This window comes from Erinaceus europaeus, chromosome 3, assembly GCF_950295315.1.
Source record: "Erinaceus europaeus chromosome 3, mEriEur2.1, whole genome shotgun sequence".
In the NCBI taxonomy this organism is placed as follows: Eukaryota; Metazoa; Chordata; class Mammalia; order Eulipotyphla; family Erinaceidae; genus Erinaceus; species Erinaceus europaeus.
Window position 1 is genome coordinate 15509515 of NC_080164.1, and position 17190 is coordinate 15526704.

Genomic DNA, 17190 nt, shown 5'->3' on the forward strand with positions numbered 1-17190 from the left:
CTTCAGCCCTGGATGCCTGGAGCTCACACACTGATAAGCCACGGCCTCTGCGATTAGAAGAATGTTTAAGTGGAGGGGCACTCTGCTTGATGTCCCTGTCTCCAGGGTCAGGAGTCAGTTTGGAGAAGCAGCGGGTGAGGAGGGGAGAGAGGATGCTGGGGTGAGATCCTCTCTCAGTGGCCTGCAGTCCTCCCCCACAAGGCTTTCCTGAGTTGTGGCTTAAAGGGCATCAGGGCCTCCAAGGCTGATGCGGCTCCTCCGGCTGGTGGCAGTGCCTGCTGGACTCCTGGACCGTAATGTCTCTGGAGAGCTGCACCCTCACCTCCCCAGCTACTCCCTCCCTCCCTCCCTCCACCCCTGGCTGGAACCTTCTCACCCACTTTTGGGTGGGGGTCATTTGGTTTTTTCTCTCAGAAGGTTAGAAATGGACCTACCCTATGACTCTGCAATTCCTCTCCTGGGGATATATCCTAAGGAACCAAACACACCCATCCAAAAAGATCTTTGTACACCTATGTTCATAGCAGCACAATTTATAATAGCCACACCTGGAAGCAGCCCAGTTGTCCAACAGGAGATGAGTGGCTGAGAAAGTTGTGGTATAGGGAATCGGGTGGTAGTGCAGTGGGTTAAGCGCAGATGGTACAAAGCACAAGGACCGGTCTAAGGGTCCCCGTTCAGCTCCCCACCTGTGGGGGGGGGTCACTTCACAAGTGGTGAAGCAGGTCTGCAGGTGTCTTTCTTTTTTAAAAAAATATTTACTTATTCCCCTTTGTTGCCCTTGTTGTTTTCTTGTTGTAGTTATTATTGTTGTTGTTATTGATATCGTCATTGTTGGATAAGACAGAGAGAAATGGAGAGAGGAGGGGAAGACAGAGAAGGGGAGAGAAAGACAGACACCTGCAGACCTGCATCACTGCTTGTGAATTGACTCCCCTGCAGGTGGGGAGCTGGGGGCTCGAACCAGGATCCTTAGGCTTGTCTTTGAGCTTCGTGCCACGTGCACTTAACCTGCTGTGCTATTGCCCAACTCCCCAGGTATCTATCTTTCTCTCCCCCTCTGTCGTCCCCTCCTTTCTCCATTTCTGTCTGTCCTATCCAACAATGACAACATCAATAGTAATGATAATAGCTACAACAATAAAAAAATGTTGTATATATACACACAATGGACTACTACTCAGCTATTAAGAATGGTGAATTTGGGGCTAAGTGGTGCTGAACTAGGCTAAGCGCACATTGTACAAAGTGCAGGGACTGGTGCTAGGATCCCAGTTTGAGCCCCCAGCTCCCCACCTGCAAGAGGGTCACTTCACAAGCAGTGAAGCAGGTCTGTAGGTGTCTATCTTTCTCTCCCCCTCTATATCTTCCCCTCCTCTCTCCATTTCTCTCCTTCCTATCCAACAACAAAAAATGAGGGAAAAAATGGTCACCAGGAACAGTGGATTCATAGTGCAGGCACCGCACTATGCCACAGCGATAACCCTGGAGACAAAAATAAATAGATAAATAAACAAATAAGTAAATTAATATATATGAATCCATTTCTTCACATCATCTTGGGTGGAGCTTGAAAGAATCATGTGAATTGAGATCAGCCAGAAAGAGAAGGAAGAATATGGTATGATCTTACTCATAGACAGAAGTTGAAAAATAAGAACAGAAGGGAAAACACAAAGCAGAATTTGGACTGGGTTTGGTGTGTTGGCACGGGGAGCAGTGAGGAGGCTCTTTGTTCAGGACCTGGGCATGATGGTGAGCGTAATGACCTGGGCATGATGGTGGGCATGATGGTGGCGGACCTAAGCTGTGGGTGATGGGTGAGAGTAATTTGCAGAACACATGTACAACAACTGTATTTATTATAGACCATTAATCCCCCATTTTAAAGAAAGAGAGGGGGAGAGAGAGAGAGAGAGAGAGAGAGTCCTGCTCTCCTCATCCCCCAACCGGCTCTCCTAGTGCGCTGGGCCTTCACCACAAGGCAGAGAGCAGGAGTGCAGGCCGGGAGGTTCTACATGGGGCAGAGCTCCCATGTAGGGGACATAGAGTAGCCAAGAACTGGACTGTTCCTGCTGGACCCCGGGCAGGGTGCTGAACTGGTGGGCTCAGTCTCTGTCTCTGAAGTGAGAATGATAATATCTCTTTAAGTTAGGATCATCTGAAGAAATAAGGGATGATGGTGTATGTGAGATGCTTAGGTTATCTGCCCAGGAGGTGGCACAGTGGAGAAAGCATTGGCCCCTTAAGCTTGAGGTTCTGAGTTCAATCCCTGGCATTGTAATGTGCCAGAGTGATGCTCTAGTCCCCCACCCCTTACTTCTATCATTAATAAATAAAGCTTTATTTTTTTTTGCCTCCAGAGTTATTGCTGGGGCTCATTGCCTGCACTACAAATCCACTGCTCCTGGAGGCTATTTTATTCCCTTTTGTTGCCCTTAGTGTTTACTGTTGTTATTGTTATTGGATAGGATATATAGAAATTGAGAGAGGAGGGGAAGACAGAGGGGGAGAAAAAGATAGACACCTACAGACCTGCTTCACCACTTGTGAAGTGACCCCCCCCACCACAGGTGGGGAGCCGGGAGCTCTAGTCTTTGCGCTTTGCACCATGCGCACTTGATCCGCTGCACCGCTGCCCAGTGTGCTTAGGCTAGTATCTAAAATTAAATAAGCTTCTACATCTTAATTGCCAGTTACCCTGAAGTTACTAAACCAGCAAACCTGAAATTTTGCTCTTTCTTTTTTTTTTTCCCTTTTGTTGCCCTTGTTTTATTGTTGCTGTAGTTATTATTCTTGTTACTGATGTCATCGTTGTTGGGTAGGACAGTGAGAAATGGAGAGAGGAGGGAAGACAGAGAGGGGGAGAGAAAGACATACACCTGCAGACCTGCTTCACCCGCAGGTGGGGAGCCGGGGGCTAAAAATGGGGATCCAGTCTTTGCGCTTGGTGCCACATGCGCTTAACCCAGGGGGTAAGGCTTTTCTTTGACTGTCTCTCCCTTTCTCTTACTGCCCCCATTCCCCACCACCACTACCACTGGCTTTGCTCTGGTTATTCCACACTCTTGTGCACTGACAAAAAGTCATCTCATTTTAGCTGCCTCGTCCTGTTTGAATTAGGTACCATATAGATCAGATATTGAAGTCCTTGGGTGACATAAGAGCAGATTCTGTCACACCTTGGGAGCTAAGACGGAAGAGTCCAGTCCAGGTTCACACCGCCCACCTGCAGGGGACTGTGGTCACAGCCCAACGGCTGCAAGCCCCACGTGAGTGAGCACAACCAGGCTGGTCTGAAGGCTGAGCTAGCTACAAAGTGGGGTGCAGCCTGGAAACTCCCTGCAGGGTGCAGAGCAGCGGGGGCCCCCAGTTTGGCCTCAGTGCACCCAAATTTAGCTTCGGCCTGGTGGTTGGGGGCTGAGCAACAGCACATAAGCTAGGACCTGCTTTATCTTTGTTTTGCTCTTTTAAGTTTGTTTTTCTCCTCTCTCTTCCTTCCTTTTTTTTCTTTTCTTTTCTTTCCTTCCTTTCCAAGAGTTTCTAGGGCTTTGTGCCTATGTAATTCCACTGCTTCTGGTAGACTTTACTCTCTCTTTTCCAGACAGATGCTGAGACAGAGACAGGGAGACACTGCAGCACTGCTCCACTGCTCATGAAGCTTCCCCTTGCATGTGCTCCCCGTGGTGGCTGGGGGCTAGAACCAGGTCCTCACACGTGGCAACATGTGATCTCTACCTGATATCTCCCAGCCCTAGGATTTATTCATTTTAATGAGGGAAGGGGTAGAGATGGGGAGAGCAGATGGACTAGAGCACTGCTCAGCTCTGGCTTGTGGTGCTGGGCACTGAACCTGGGGCCTCAGGTGCTACTGCTGCACTATCACCCTGGCCCACAGACCCACTTGATCACTGTTTCTTGGACCTCCAGAACTTGTGCTTAATCGATGACCTTGTGGGTCACAGGAAGCGCCACCAAGGCTCTTCTGAAGAGCCACACCAGTGATGCAGACTGAACCACTCCAGTGCACGGCTAGGACCAGAACATTCCAACTCTGAGTGTTTTGGATGTCACTTAAAAATCCCTCTGCTGGGAGTCGGGCGGTAGCGCAGCGGGTTAAGCACACGTGGTGCAAAGCGCAAGGTCAGGCGTAAGGATCCTGGTTCGAGCCCCCGGCTCCCCACCTGCAGGAGGTTCGATTCACAGACGGTGAAGCAGGTCTGCAGGTGTCTATATTTCTCTCCCCCTCTCTGTCTTCCCCTCCTCTCTCCATTTCTCTCTGTCCTATCTAACAACGATGACATCAGTAACAACAACAATAACTACAACAACAATAAAAAACAACAAGGGCAACAAAAGGGAAAATAAAGGGAGTTGGGCGGTAGCACAGTGGGTTAAGAGCATGTGGCACAAGGACCAGAGTAAGGATCCCGGTTCGAGCCCCTGTCTCCCCACCTGCAGGGAAGTCGCTTCACAAGCGGTGAAGCAGATCTGCAGGTGTCTTTCTCTCCCCCTCTCTGTCTTCCCCTCCTCTCTCCATTTTTCTCTGTCCTATCCAACAGCAACGACATCAGTAACAACAACACTAATAACTACAATAATGAGAAACAACAAGAGCAGCCAAAGGGAAAATAAATAAATAAATATTGAAAAAAATGTTTAAAGGGAAAATTAAAAAAATCCCTCTGCTTTGCATGTTGAGAGCTAGAAGAATATTATATGTAACAAAACAAATACACTGTTAACTGTTGATGACCATCAACTGTATAATGAATGGTGTTTGCTGAAGTTGCTCACTAGCATCCGGAATAAGTCACTGACAGCTGGCTGGATGTGAGGAAAGCAGACTGACAGCTAGTGTGACAGCGCACTGGCCGGGCCATTTTAAGAACATGGTTCTGATAATTGTGATTTTAAAAGTATGATTTTATTGGTTTATTTAATGAGAGATACAGAGAGAGTCCAGAGCACTGCTTAGCTCTGGCTTGTGCTCATGCTGGGGACTGAACCTGGGACTTCATAGCCTCATGTGTGAAAGTCTTTTGCAGGGGTCGGGCAGTAGCGCAGTGGGTTAAGTGCACTTGGCGCAAAGTGCAAGGACGGGCATAAGGATCCCGGTTCAAGCCCCGGCTCCCCACCTGTAGGGGAGTAACTTCACAGGTGGTGAAGCAGGTCTGCAGGTGTCTGTCTTTCCCTCCCCCTCTGTCTTCCCCTCCTTTCTCCATTTCTGTCTGTCCTGTCCAACAACAACGACATCCACGACAACGATAATAACAACTACAACAACAAAACAACAAGGGCAACAAAAGAGAAAATAAAATAATTTTTTAAAAAAGAAAGTCTTTTGCATAACTATGATGCTATCTCCCTACCTGATATGGTGATTTTTTAAATATTTTTTTGTTTATTTTCCCTTTTGCTGCCCTGTTTATATGGTATTTTTTTAATTTATGTTTTAGTAGTGAGTTTGCAGTGACCTACAAGATTAAAACATAATGGAGGTACAGTTTGCACCACTTCCACCCCCAAAGATCTATGCTCCCCTCTCCCAGGTCCTTGAAGGGTCTTAGAGAAGGGCTGGTCAATTACGACCTTTCACAGGAAAGCTGAGTATGATCGTCAATCTATTTCTGGAATGGAGCTCTTAGAAATGACTCTGGGAAGTTCCTGAGTGCTGGGAACCACTGGGTGAAATGTGCCTCTTATATTCCTATTTGTGTATTTATTTTCGACAGAGAAATTGAGAGCGGGAAAGAGATTAGAGAGGAGAGAGAGTGAGGGAGAGAGGCACCTGCAGACCTGCTTCGCCACTCATGAAGCTCCCCTTCCCGAAGGTGGAGATAAGAGGCTCGAACTCGGGTCCTTGTGCACTGCATTGTGTGCACTCAACCAGGTGTGCCCTCATCTGGCCTCTTGTCTCATATTCCTAACAAGCCCCTTTTCAGCACAGCTGGGTCCAAGTTAATATGTGACTGCTGGAAGTAACTAGGACAGGGGCTGGCCACCAGGAGACCCAGCTGGGTGACCAGAGGGCTGGACTGGTCAGCCTCGCCCCCCTCCCCAGTTCTCCCCTAGCAGGAAGGGGTCTGGGATCCATGGCTAACGACTTTATCAGCTGTGCTCAGTAGCTGAGTCTCTGGACTTGTCCCAAAGGGCGGGATCCAGAGAGTTTCCCGGCCGGTGACCACATGGAGATTTGAGGAGCATGGCCTTCCTGGAGAGGGAGCCCCAGGTCCTCCCTAGGACCTTAAGCTATAATCTCACAGAACAAGTGAGTGAGCTCTGTGCATCTCTCTAGCAAGCCATCGAGTAGGGGAGGGATGGGGAGCATCCTGGCATTCTGCATCAGAAACCAGCTCCAGCAGGAACACGGGAGACAACTGGCATCAGCAGTGGGGGCTGGAGGGCAGCTGGGAGACTGGAATCTGCCCTTTGGTCCCTGATGCTATTCTGGGGCCGATGGCATCAGAACAGAGCTGAGCTGAATATAGGACACCTGGCCGGTTGCATGGAGCCTGGCTTCTGGGGGCTGTGGCAGTGCCCCACCCCTACCTCCACCACACACACACACTGGAATCAGTCTGGAATTATCTCCCTAGTATCTCCTTTTAAGCCAACCACAGTTTGTAAACATTAAACAATACAAACACAGAACAATCGAGAATGCATTTATGTCTAATCTTTTAGAGCTGCTCAAAGGATGACATTTGCAATATTAGGCCAGTTAAGCCAGGGCAGTGGATTTAATGTTTAGTAATTTGCCTCCACTTAGGCTGTGATTCTTGCCTTCCTTGAGAAGCCACTAAAATTCAGTTCCTGTTTGGGATTGCAAACGCACAGGCTGTGGTAGCCACACACAGAGCAAGACCCTGATCAGAAGTGGCAAACTTTGCAGATGTACTTGAATTTTTACTTTCATTTTTCATGACTTTCACTTTATGTATTGCCTATGGCAAGTGCCTGGGTCATGGTGCACTGAATAGAGCTCACACATTACAGTGTTCAAGGGCACGGGTGCAAGCCCTTGGTTCCCCCTGCAGAGGGGGAAGCTGCATGAGCAGTGAAGTAGTGCTGTAGGTCTCTCTCTCTCTCTCTCTCTCTCTCCCTCCCCCTCTCCCCCATCTCCCTATCTCCCCTTCTCCTTTCAATTTATATTTGTATAAATATACACACACATTTTCTCTCCCCCTCCCCCATCTCCCTATCTCCCCTTCCCCTTTCAATTTATGTTTGTATAAACACACACACACTCTCTCTCTCCCCTCTTCCCTCATCTCCCTATCTCCCCTTCCCCTTTCAATTTATGTTTGTATAAACTCTCTCTCTCTCTCTCTCTCTCTCTCTCTCTCTCTCTCTCACACACACACACACACACACACACTATGGCCTATGGCAGAGTCTCCTGAGGCAGAAAGTAGACAGAGAAAGAAGGCACAGCACTTCTCAGGTACATATGGTACCAGGAATCAAATCAGGAACCTCAGGCATGAAAAGGCAGTGCTCTGCGAGCGGAGCTCCCTCCCGAGCCACTCTTCCCTGGCTAGCACTGCAGTGTGGTCTCCTTTCCCAGCGGACGTCAGCTGTCTTCTGGTTTCCCAGCATGCATTCCGGAAGGTGCTGTGTGACTGGTTTTAGCTGTTTCAGAGTGAGTCCAGTTTTTCAGTCTTTCAAAACCGTATGTTATTGGGACTCACCCTGGATTCTTTTGGCAGAACTAGGGTCTCACACATGTGTGGCTTCACTGCTTCTGGGCTGAGTTCATTCAGGCAGAGAGACAGAGAGAGAGACCTCAGGACCAGTGCTTCCCCTGGTGCTTTGGTGCTCATTGGTGGTGCCAGTGCTTGAACACGGGTCACACATGCCCTTTCCAAATGAATTCTATCTTTAGCCCTTAGAGGAGAAAAAAACATTTTTTAATGACTTGTCTTTTTTTTTTTTTCTAAGCATTTTATTTTAATGAGAGAGAGAGAGACCAGAGCACCACTCAGTTATGGTGATGCTAGGGATTGAACCTGGGACCTGAGACTGAGGCATGAAAGTCTTATGCTGTCTCCTCAACAGCAAATCCCCCCCCCCCAATTTTTTTTTAGATCTATTTATGAGAGAGAATCAGAGCTTCTCTCTGGCACATGCAATGCTGGGGATCGAACTCAGGGCCTCTTGCCTGTGTGCAAGTCCTGCTCTCCACCCACTGTGTCACCTCCAGGCCACGGGAGCCGCTTTGGATGTGGGTGGGGGCAGCACTCAGCCGCCCGGCCTCTGCCTTCTGTCCTCAGCTTGACGGCAGGGACGGCCTTGCAGTGTAGACATCCCCGGAGCCCTAGCTCCCTGGGTGGGCACTAGGCAAGGGCTGCACCAGACCCTGTGGTGCCCTTCCTGGGGGTGGCCACCCGGGGACCCCAAGACCCCCCCACCAGGCGGGGAGCATGGCGGCCCTCTCTCACCCCTTTCCTGTGTCTGCTCCCCACCAGTTTGTCAAGTTCGCCAACATCGAGGAGGACACGCCGTCCTACCACCGCAGCTATGACTTCTTCGTGTCCCGCTTCAGTGAGATGTGTCACTCCAGCCACGAGGACATGGAGATCAAGACCAAGTAGGTATGGGGGGTGAGGGTGCACAGGGTCCTAGAGGACCCCGCCCCATCGCGCCTCCCCTTCCCAGGGCGCCGGGCCCTGCGGTGACGTCATGGGATGTCCCTGTCACGTGGGCAGAAGGGGGCTCCCTGCACGTGCCTTCTACAGGAGGGGACACTGGTGGCAAGGAAACATGGTGAGGGGTGAGGGGTGAGGCCTTGGAGAGCAGTTAGAGTCAGAGAGAGCTCTGGCAGCGCACACACGCATGCAGACTTGCATACAAGTTCAGTTTTCAAAACATTCCTTTTAGTTTAATAAGAGTGATACAGAAAAAGACAGAGACCAGAGCTCAGCTCTGTCTGATGGTGGTGCTGGAGATTGAACCTGGCTCCTGAGCCTCAGGCAGGAGCGTCTTTTTGCATCACCACTGTGTGCCCTCCCCTGCCCCCACAAAGCTCTTGTTCAGAAGTAGCTGCACTGAAACACCCCTGCCACCCTGTCACTCTCTCCCACCCATTCCCCCACCCCCAGCCTCCCAGGCCTCTTCACCCCTCCCCCACATAGACAGACATCTCTGCCCCAGGGCCTTTGCATGGCCATGTGTCTGCCCATGTGGCTCCCTCCTCTGCTGCCTGAAGTCTGTACTCCAATATGCCTTTGTCAGTGTCCCCTTTCTGGGATCCCTCTGCCCCCTGCACTCAGCCCTTCCTCCTTGTTTCATGACTCACTTCCCACGTCTCCTTTTCCTTGTGTCAGCCCAAGATGACCAGGCTACGTCCCCCCAGCTGCCCTTCTCCATGATCAAGGCAATAATTTGTTAGGTAGAAAATTCTTGCATCAAAGAAATTTAAAAAGGGGGGGGGATGGGCGGTAGCACAGCAGGTTAAGCGCACGTGGAGTAAAGCACAAGGACCAGTGGAAGGATCCTGGTTCGAGCCCTTGGCTCCCCACCTGCAGGGGAGTCGCTACACAGGCCTGAGGCAGGTCTGCAGGTGTCTGTCTTTCTCTCCCCCTCTCTGTCTTCCCCTCCTCTCTCCATTTCTCTCTGTCCTATCCAACAACGAACGTCATCAATAACAACAACAATATCTACAACAACAGTAAAACAACAAGGGTAACAAAAGGGAAAATAAATAAATATATATATAAAATTTTTAATAAAAAAAAAGAGAAAAATCAGAGACAGTCGACATGGATGAGGGAGGAGTTAAGTCCAGTGTCACTTTGCTGAGGAAATGTTGATTTACAGGATTGCTGTAGTCACAGGGGCACACTTCCACACTCCCTGGATTGCACCTGGCCATTCCAGACCCCCCAGTGAGCCATCATCTCAGTCTCTTAGTCTGAAAGTTCTCGAGAGAGACAGTGTGTCCAGCAGTCAAAGAGGTCACGACAGGGAATATTAGCAGGGCTAATATTAGTCAAGCTCCCCATCCCCCCTGTATACTGTGCTCAGGAGGGCAGACAGCATAAGGGTTCTGCAAAAGACTTTTATGTCTGAAGCTCCAAAGTCCTTGATTCAATCCCCAGTACCACGAGAAACCAGAGATGAGCAGTGCTCTGGTGGGGAGGGGGGGGGGCGGCAGAATACAGAGTGAAAATATGGAAAGAATCTTCATGCTGAAATAATCAGGCAGCAAAGAAGGCTCCCTCCTGCAAGGCCTGGGTCAGCACCATGGGGTCCAGGATTGTGAGAAAGGGGTCCCCTCTGTGTCGTGACTCAGTTTCCCCTCTGGCTTCTCAGCCAGCTCAGTGTCTACACCAGTCGGCTGGTGGTACACTGGGGATGCCGGTGCCCAGCTCACGGCTCACTGAGTGGGGATGGGTCCAAAGAGGCTGAGCCCCCCTGCACACTAGAATGAGGGTGGGGGTAGGAGAGGCATCCGGGTGCCCTAGGGCAGCCATCCAGGAGGCTGAGCGGCCTGCGGTGCAGAGGGGGGCCCCTTTCTGCTTTTTGGGGGATCAACACACCCCCTCCTGGGGTCCCGTGGAACACGGTGGTTTCTCCTCTCAGGATCCGGATGTCGGGCATCAAGGGGCTGCAGGGCGTGGTGAGGAAGACGGTCAACGACGAGCTGCAGGCCAACATCTGGGAGCCGCAGCACATGGACAAGATCGTGCCCTCACTGCTGTTCAACCTGCAGCATGTGGAGGAGGCCGAGAGGTCAGGAGGCGGGGGTGGGGGAGGGCTTGACCCTGGGATCGAAGGCTGCAGGGAGCCCGGGGCTGCTTGGAAACTCCAGCTCCAGAAGGTTCAAGATCAGGGGTCTTGGCTTTGGGAATGGGGTGCCCAGGGCTGCTGTTTGCCTGGTGCCTGGGCTTGGGTTTGGGCTTGTACCCACAGCCCCTGCAGCCTCTAGTCTGCATTCAAGAGGGAAAGAGGCAGATGGTGCTGGGAGGCCTGAGGGAGTCTGACTGATGACAGCAGGAAGCAGTGGGCCTGCAGGAACTTCCAGATGCCCATGCCTGGCTCCTCTTACCTTGCCCTCCCCACCTCCCGGCCTCCCTCACATGCTGCTGGTATGGTGTACCCTGAAACGTGCCTGTCTGGGTTTGTAATCGGGGAGCTCTCCAGACATGGGTCCTGTCCTACTCCACCCTTCCCTCTGCCGCTCCAAAGAATGGTCTCAGGCAAGTTTCCCAGGGGTGGCTGGGGCTATGCAAGTCACCGGCTCCCAGTTTGTGCTGAAGAATGGCCGGAGGGCCAGGGCGCCCTCTGCTGCTCATCTCTGGAATAGCACCTCACTGGAGGAGGCATGTGGTCTCAGTCTGTGTGGGGAGCCCTGGGCTTTTTTTTTTTTCATTTAAAAAATTTTTTTTTTTTAATTTTATTTTTTTATTGGGATATTAATGTTTACAGTCAACAGTAAATACAGTAGCTTGTACATGCATAACATTTCTCAGTTTTCCACATAACAATACAACCGCCACTAGGTCCACTGCCATCCTGTTCCAGGACCTGAACTCTCCCCCCCATCCCCACCCCAGTCTTTTACTCGGTGCAGTACACCAACTGCCCTGGGCTCTTTATGTTTCTTCGCTCTGGGCACATCTGTCAACTCAGGTTCCAAATCACACCTTAGCCAACCACCTCTCCTTCCATTCACCCCTCCCATGTTCTCCCACAGTGTCTGTCTCAGGAGGTCAGGCGGTAGCACAGTGGGTTAAGTGCCCGTGGCACAGAGCGCAAGGACTGGTGTAAGGATCCTGGTTCGAGCCCCCGGCTCCCCACTTGCAGGAGAGTCACTTCACAGGTGGTGAAGCAGGTCTGCAGGTGTCTTATCTTTCTCTCCCCCTCTTGTCTTTCCCTCCTCTCTCCATTTCTCACTGTCCTATCTAACAACAAATGACATCAACAACAATAATAACCACAACAAGGCTACAACAAGGGCAACAAAAGGGGGAAAATGGCCTCCAGGAGCAGTGGATTCATGGTGCAGGCACTGAGCCCCAGCAATAACCCTGGAAACCAAAAAAAAAAAAAAAAAAAAAAGCTTGTCTATGCTGAGTCTTGGGGCTTGAGGACAGGGGGCTCCCAAGGTTCTCTTCTTACACAGGTACTCCAGGCCTGCCCAGGAGGGTCTCCAAAAAAAATCTCACAATCTTCCTCCACTCAGCTTCCCTGAGCGGTTAGCTTTCGTTCTCTCTCAGATTTATTTTATTTCATATGTGATAGCTTCAAATGAGACACACAGAGAGACAGAGGAGCCCAAGTATCATTCTGGTGGTACATATGGTACTGGGAATAGAACCAGGAGCCCCAGGGATGCAAGCCTAATGCTCTGCCAACTGAGCTAAACCCTCTGCATGTCCCTACAGCCGGTCCCCCTCACCCCTCCAAGCTCCGGAGAAGGAAAAGGAGAACCCAGCAGAACTGGCAGAAAGGTGCCTTCGGGAGCTGCTGGGCCGGGCCGCCTTTGGCAACATCAAGAATGCCATCAAGCCGGTCCTCATGTGAGTCCCCCCAACACCGTGTTCCTTCTATGCCCCCTTCCTCTCCCCTGCCATCCGGACACACACACACACACACACACACACACACACACACACGCACACACGCACACACAGACACACACACCAGCTTCCACGTTTGAATTGTCACGGGCCAGCCTGACTAGGGGTGGGGGCTCTCCCCTGCCCTGCAAGGACAAACACTGCCATCTAGTGGCCAAGTGCAATATGGAGTGAGGAGGTGGCTGGGTTCCGGCTGAAGCAGAAGGAGCCAGGCTTCACTCCTGTGTCCACAGCTCTTTATCTCCTTCCAGCTCAGACTTGGGACTATTCTAGGGGTTCCCGTGGTTCCATTCCTCTTCCTCTTCCTCCTCCTCGTGTTTAGAATTGCTTATTTGGCCTGGAAAAATAGTTCATTTGGGTAGTGCAGCTGCTTTGCCGTATGCCTGATCCATGTTTGTGCCCAGGCCCACCACATAGGAGGAAGCTTCAGAGCTGTGGTGGCTTTCCCTCCTCCCTTCTCTGTCTCTTTCTGAAAAGTTGATGTGGAGCAGTGAAACGTCAATGATGACAACAAATAAAGAGCACTGCACGGTCTTTGTGGTGCTGTTTGCTTCTGTCCCTCTTGTGGGTCTCTCTCTCTCTCTCTCTCTCTTTTTACCAGAGCACTCACTGCTCAGCTCTGTGGTGGTACTGGGGATTGAACCTGAGACTTTGGAGCCTCAGGCATGAGAGTTTGCATAACCATCCTGCCCCTTTCGTTCTTGTGTGGAGTCTCACAGATGCAAAGAATGCCCTGTCCCTGTGGCCCACCTCCTGGCTTCCTCCCCTCCCCGCTCACCTGGGAGCTGGGGGGGGGGGCTGGTTTCTCCCTTGGAACATTCACCGCCTCCCCTGTGCTCCCCCCACCCCACCCCCAGCCATCTGGACAACCACTCGCTGTGGGAGCCCAAGGTGTTCGCCATCCGCTGCTTCAAAATCATCATGTACTCCATTCAGGTACGGGTCTCCTAGGCCCAGCGAGCAGGCCAGGGAGCCCGACGGGAAAGGGGGTGCCCTGGGGAGGGCTCCTGGGCCTCTGCTTGTGTGCACAGGTGCTCTGATTGGCTGGATTGGCTCAGCAACTGGTTGGAAGAAGGCAGTGGGAGGTGTGTGCAATGGCATCGGGGTGCCCGCGCGCCCCCTCCAGTGCCCACCGGCCATCTGGGCACCGGCCTCTTGCTCTCCCGCAGCCGCAGCACTCCCACCTGGTGATCCAGCAGCTCCTGGGCCACCTGGATGCCAACAGCCGCAGCGCGGCCACCGTGCGGGCAGGCATCGTGGAGGTCCTGGCGGAGGCGGCCGTCATCGCAGCCACCGGCTCCGTGGGTGAGCCCCCCCAGGACCCAGGGAGGCTGGGGCGGTGAGCCCCCGGGCGGAGTCGGGTCCTGTTACCTGGCCGGGCAGGTGGGAGGCAGGGGCCCCGCCGGGGTGGAGGGGCGCCTGGGCCAGGGCGAGGGGAACGACTGTCCGGCCTCCCGCCCACAGGGCCCACGGTGCTGGAGATGTTCAACACCCTGCTGAGGCAGCTGCGGCTCAGCATAGACTACGCGCTGACCGGGAGCTACGACGGGGCCATCAGCCGGGGCACCAAGATCATCAAGGAGCATGAAGAGCGCATGTTCCAGGAGGCCGTCATCAAGACCATAGGTGGGGCCCGGGGCGGGGCCTGGGCCGTGTGGGCGGGGCTGTGATAGAGACTGGTGAGGGGTTCGGTGCACTGCAGGTGGGGGCTTAGAGGGGGCGGGGCCATGGTTTGGATGGTGGGCGGGGCTTGTTGTTGGAGGGCGGGGCCACGGATGAGCTGTTACGTAGACTGATGGACGGGGTTTGATGCTGTGTGGGTGGGGTCTTGGAGGGGCGGGGTCTGGGAAGCTGGAGGGGCGGGTCTAGTGATGGGGCGGGGTTTGTGGAAATGAGGGCGGAGCTCCTAGTATAATGGGCGGGGTGGACCTGCGAGAGGCGGGGCCTGCGATGGAGGAGGCGGAACGTAGGGTAGGAGGCGGGAGGAGAAGCAGAGCTGGGAGAATGAATAGGCTGGGAACGCAGCAGGGGTGGGTCTGAGTTACAAGGGGAAGAGGCTTCTCTGGGCCAGGTAAGAGGGGCGGGGCGTTGAGGTGAGGAGGCGGGGGAGGGTCAGAACAATGGGCGGGTCAGGGGAGGGGCGAGGTGAGGGGGTGAGTGTAGGGGCGGGGCCCTAAATGGAGGCTTCTATGAGAGAGGAGGTTGGGAGGACTGGTGAATGCTGGGGAGGTTGGGGGGGGAGTAGGGCCTGCAGGAGGTCTCTGGAGGGTCCTCCTCTGCTCCTGCCCCCTGTTCCCGGACACTGGGGCTCAGGGGTGTGTCCAGGTTCGCTGAGACCTCAGACAGGCCTAGGCTGAAAGGCTGAGACCTGGTGGAGGGTGCGCTCAGCTGAGTCCTCCCTCGTCTTCCCTCAGCGTCCTTCTCATACCCTTATCCGCCCCCAGGCTCTTTTGCCAGCACGCTGCCCACCTACCAGCGCTCCGAGGTGATTCTCTTCATCATGAGCAAAGTCCCGCTGCCTTCTCTGCACCATGCCGTGGAGACGGGGCGGACCGGGTGAGCTGCCCGCCCTGGTCCCTGCGCCCTTTCTCCCCAGGCAATGACCCTCATGTCTCCTCTCTACTGTCAGCCCCACCCAGCAGCCTTTGGCAGCCCCTTCCCACCCCCACCCCCACCCCCACCCCCACATCACTTCCTTCCACTTTTGGGGGATATCCTTAGTCTGCTGTCTGGCCCTGGCAGCCAGTCCTGGCGACCCCAGCAAGATGAACCTGACGGAGCAGAATCCACACCTGAGGGAGGAATGAGGGTGGTCTCCGGGCCCCTGTCCCCACCCTGGTGAGTGTTGGTGTCTCTGGCCTACAGGGAGAACAGGAACCGGCTGACCCAGATCATGCTGCTCAAGTCCCTCCTCCAGGTGAGCCGTTCTGCCCCCATGTTTGCAGCCCCTACCCAGGACCCCAGTGGTGCAGGTTGCACACTGCACAAGGTGCCAGTCAGCAGCCAGCCTGGGCATCTGCTTTGAACTTTCAGTGGGGCTCTTAATCAGCTACAGACACCCCTGCCATGCAGGCATATCTGTGCCGGGAAGCAAGCCATTGGTTCCTGTCCTCTTTCCCTCCACAGACCTCCTGAGGGTCTTCACTGCCCTGTTTGGCCCTTGTGCCCACCTCAGTTTCTCAGCTTTCTCTGCTTAGGTCTCCTTATAAGCGAGTGAGGACCAGAGTGCCACTCTAGCACGTGCAGCACCAGGGGTCATGCAAGATCTCAGGCGTGCAGGTCTGGTGCTCTCCCCACTGTACGGCCGCTGGACTGTCCTTGCTTTCACAGGCCTCTTCTGGCATCCTTGCAGTCCTCATTCAAGTCAAGAGTCATTGCTCTCCAATCCCATCGTCTTGGCCAGCTTATCAGAGTGAGTGGCTCTCCCAGAGGTGCTGAGCCTGGAGCCTGCAGTGACTGGATAAACCCCCCTGGAAGTCAGGCTCAGCCATGACCCAGCACCCAGACCTCTCATAGAGTATTCTCTTAGTTTTTTCTTCTTCTCCTCTCTCTTCCTTCTTATTTATTTATTATTAGCACTGCTCAGCTCTGGCATGTGGTGGTGCTAGGGATTGAATCTGGGACCTTTGTTGCCTCAGTCAGGAAAAGTCTTTGCAGAACCATTATGCTTCCTTCCCAGCCTTCTCATTACTTCCATCATTCTTCACTTGTCTTAAACATGAGTCCAAGAATGTTCTAGAATGCCATCCCCCTCCCTCCTGTTGCTCTTTGTGGAACAGTCTGTTTCTGGGTGATGGGTTTCAGATTCCAGACCGAAGCTGGGAGGCCTGAGCCCTGTCTCTCCCTGGATGCCATCTCTTTGTCGGGCCCATCTCTGCTCTGGCCATGCTGATCTGCACAGCCCTGGCCTCCCCTACACTCTCCCTGTCCTCACCTTGCTTGTCACTCTTTACAAAGTCTGCCATGCTGCCACTGGCCCCATCTGTTGATCTCTTCGGGCCCTGCTTTCTCGTAGCTGAGTGTCCCATTGTTGACTGATGCCAGCACATTGTTAAGGTGCCAGCTGGGGGCTTTTCTGAGTCTTCCAAGCCCTTCTGGATGGTCACAGGAACCACTTTGCAGTCTGCCCAGGAGAAAGAGAGAGAGAACTGGTGCTTTTCCTGTGTAGCTCTGCCTATGATTCCTGCCTGGCGGTACCAGGAATCGAACCTGAGCTGCCAGGCCTAGAAGCTGTGTGCTCTACAGTGCTGAGCTATCTCCCCGGCCCTGCCTTCGAGAGCTTGGACGGCACTCTGTATGATGCATCTGCATATGTGTGTTGCTTCTAATTGGACGTTCCTGTGTGGCCACCCTGGTGGCTGGGGACTCTCTGACTGTCACTATGTGGGGGGCTAGAGGGCTTCAGCCAAGCTCCTGGTCCTCCCACCATCTCTGCCTTTTTCTGATCAGCCGGCGTTGTGTTCATGGTGTGTGCTCTTCCTCTGTGCCCTGGTGAGTTGGAATGTGGGATTCAGAAGACCCCTGGTCCCTGCATTTCCTCTAGTGCTCAGCCCTTGCCTCTTTTAACAGCCTGGTTCTCTCTCTCTCTCTCTCTCTCTCTCTC

The 17190-nt window shown here is 53.1% G+C and overlaps 1 protein-coding gene across 2 annotated transcripts in view; it reads left to right on the forward strand.

The window, feature by feature from the left end:
* The window catches only part of EFR3B (EFR3 homolog B), a 90533-nt gene extending 74267 nt beyond the window's left edge, over window positions 1-16266 (forward strand). For both annotated transcript variants that reach the window (XM_060186676.1, XM_060186677.1), the window contains exons 5-12: window positions 8472-8593; window positions 10588-10737; window positions 12393-12527; window positions 13445-13523; window positions 13757-13892; window positions 14052-14213; window positions 15032-15143; window positions 15453-16266. In XM_060186676.1, the coding sequence (XP_060042659.1) occupies window positions 8472-8593; window positions 10588-10737; window positions 12393-12527; window positions 13445-13523; window positions 13757-13892; window positions 14052-14213; window positions 15032-15143; window positions 15453-15612 (1056 nt within the window). In that variant the 3' untranslated portion in view covers window positions 15613-16266. The remainder of the gene's footprint in view (window positions 1-8471; window positions 8594-10587; window positions 10738-12392; window positions 12528-13444; window positions 13524-13756; window positions 13893-14051; window positions 14214-15031; window positions 15144-15452) is intronic.
* The last annotated feature ends 924 nt before the right edge of the window (window positions 16267-17190 follow it).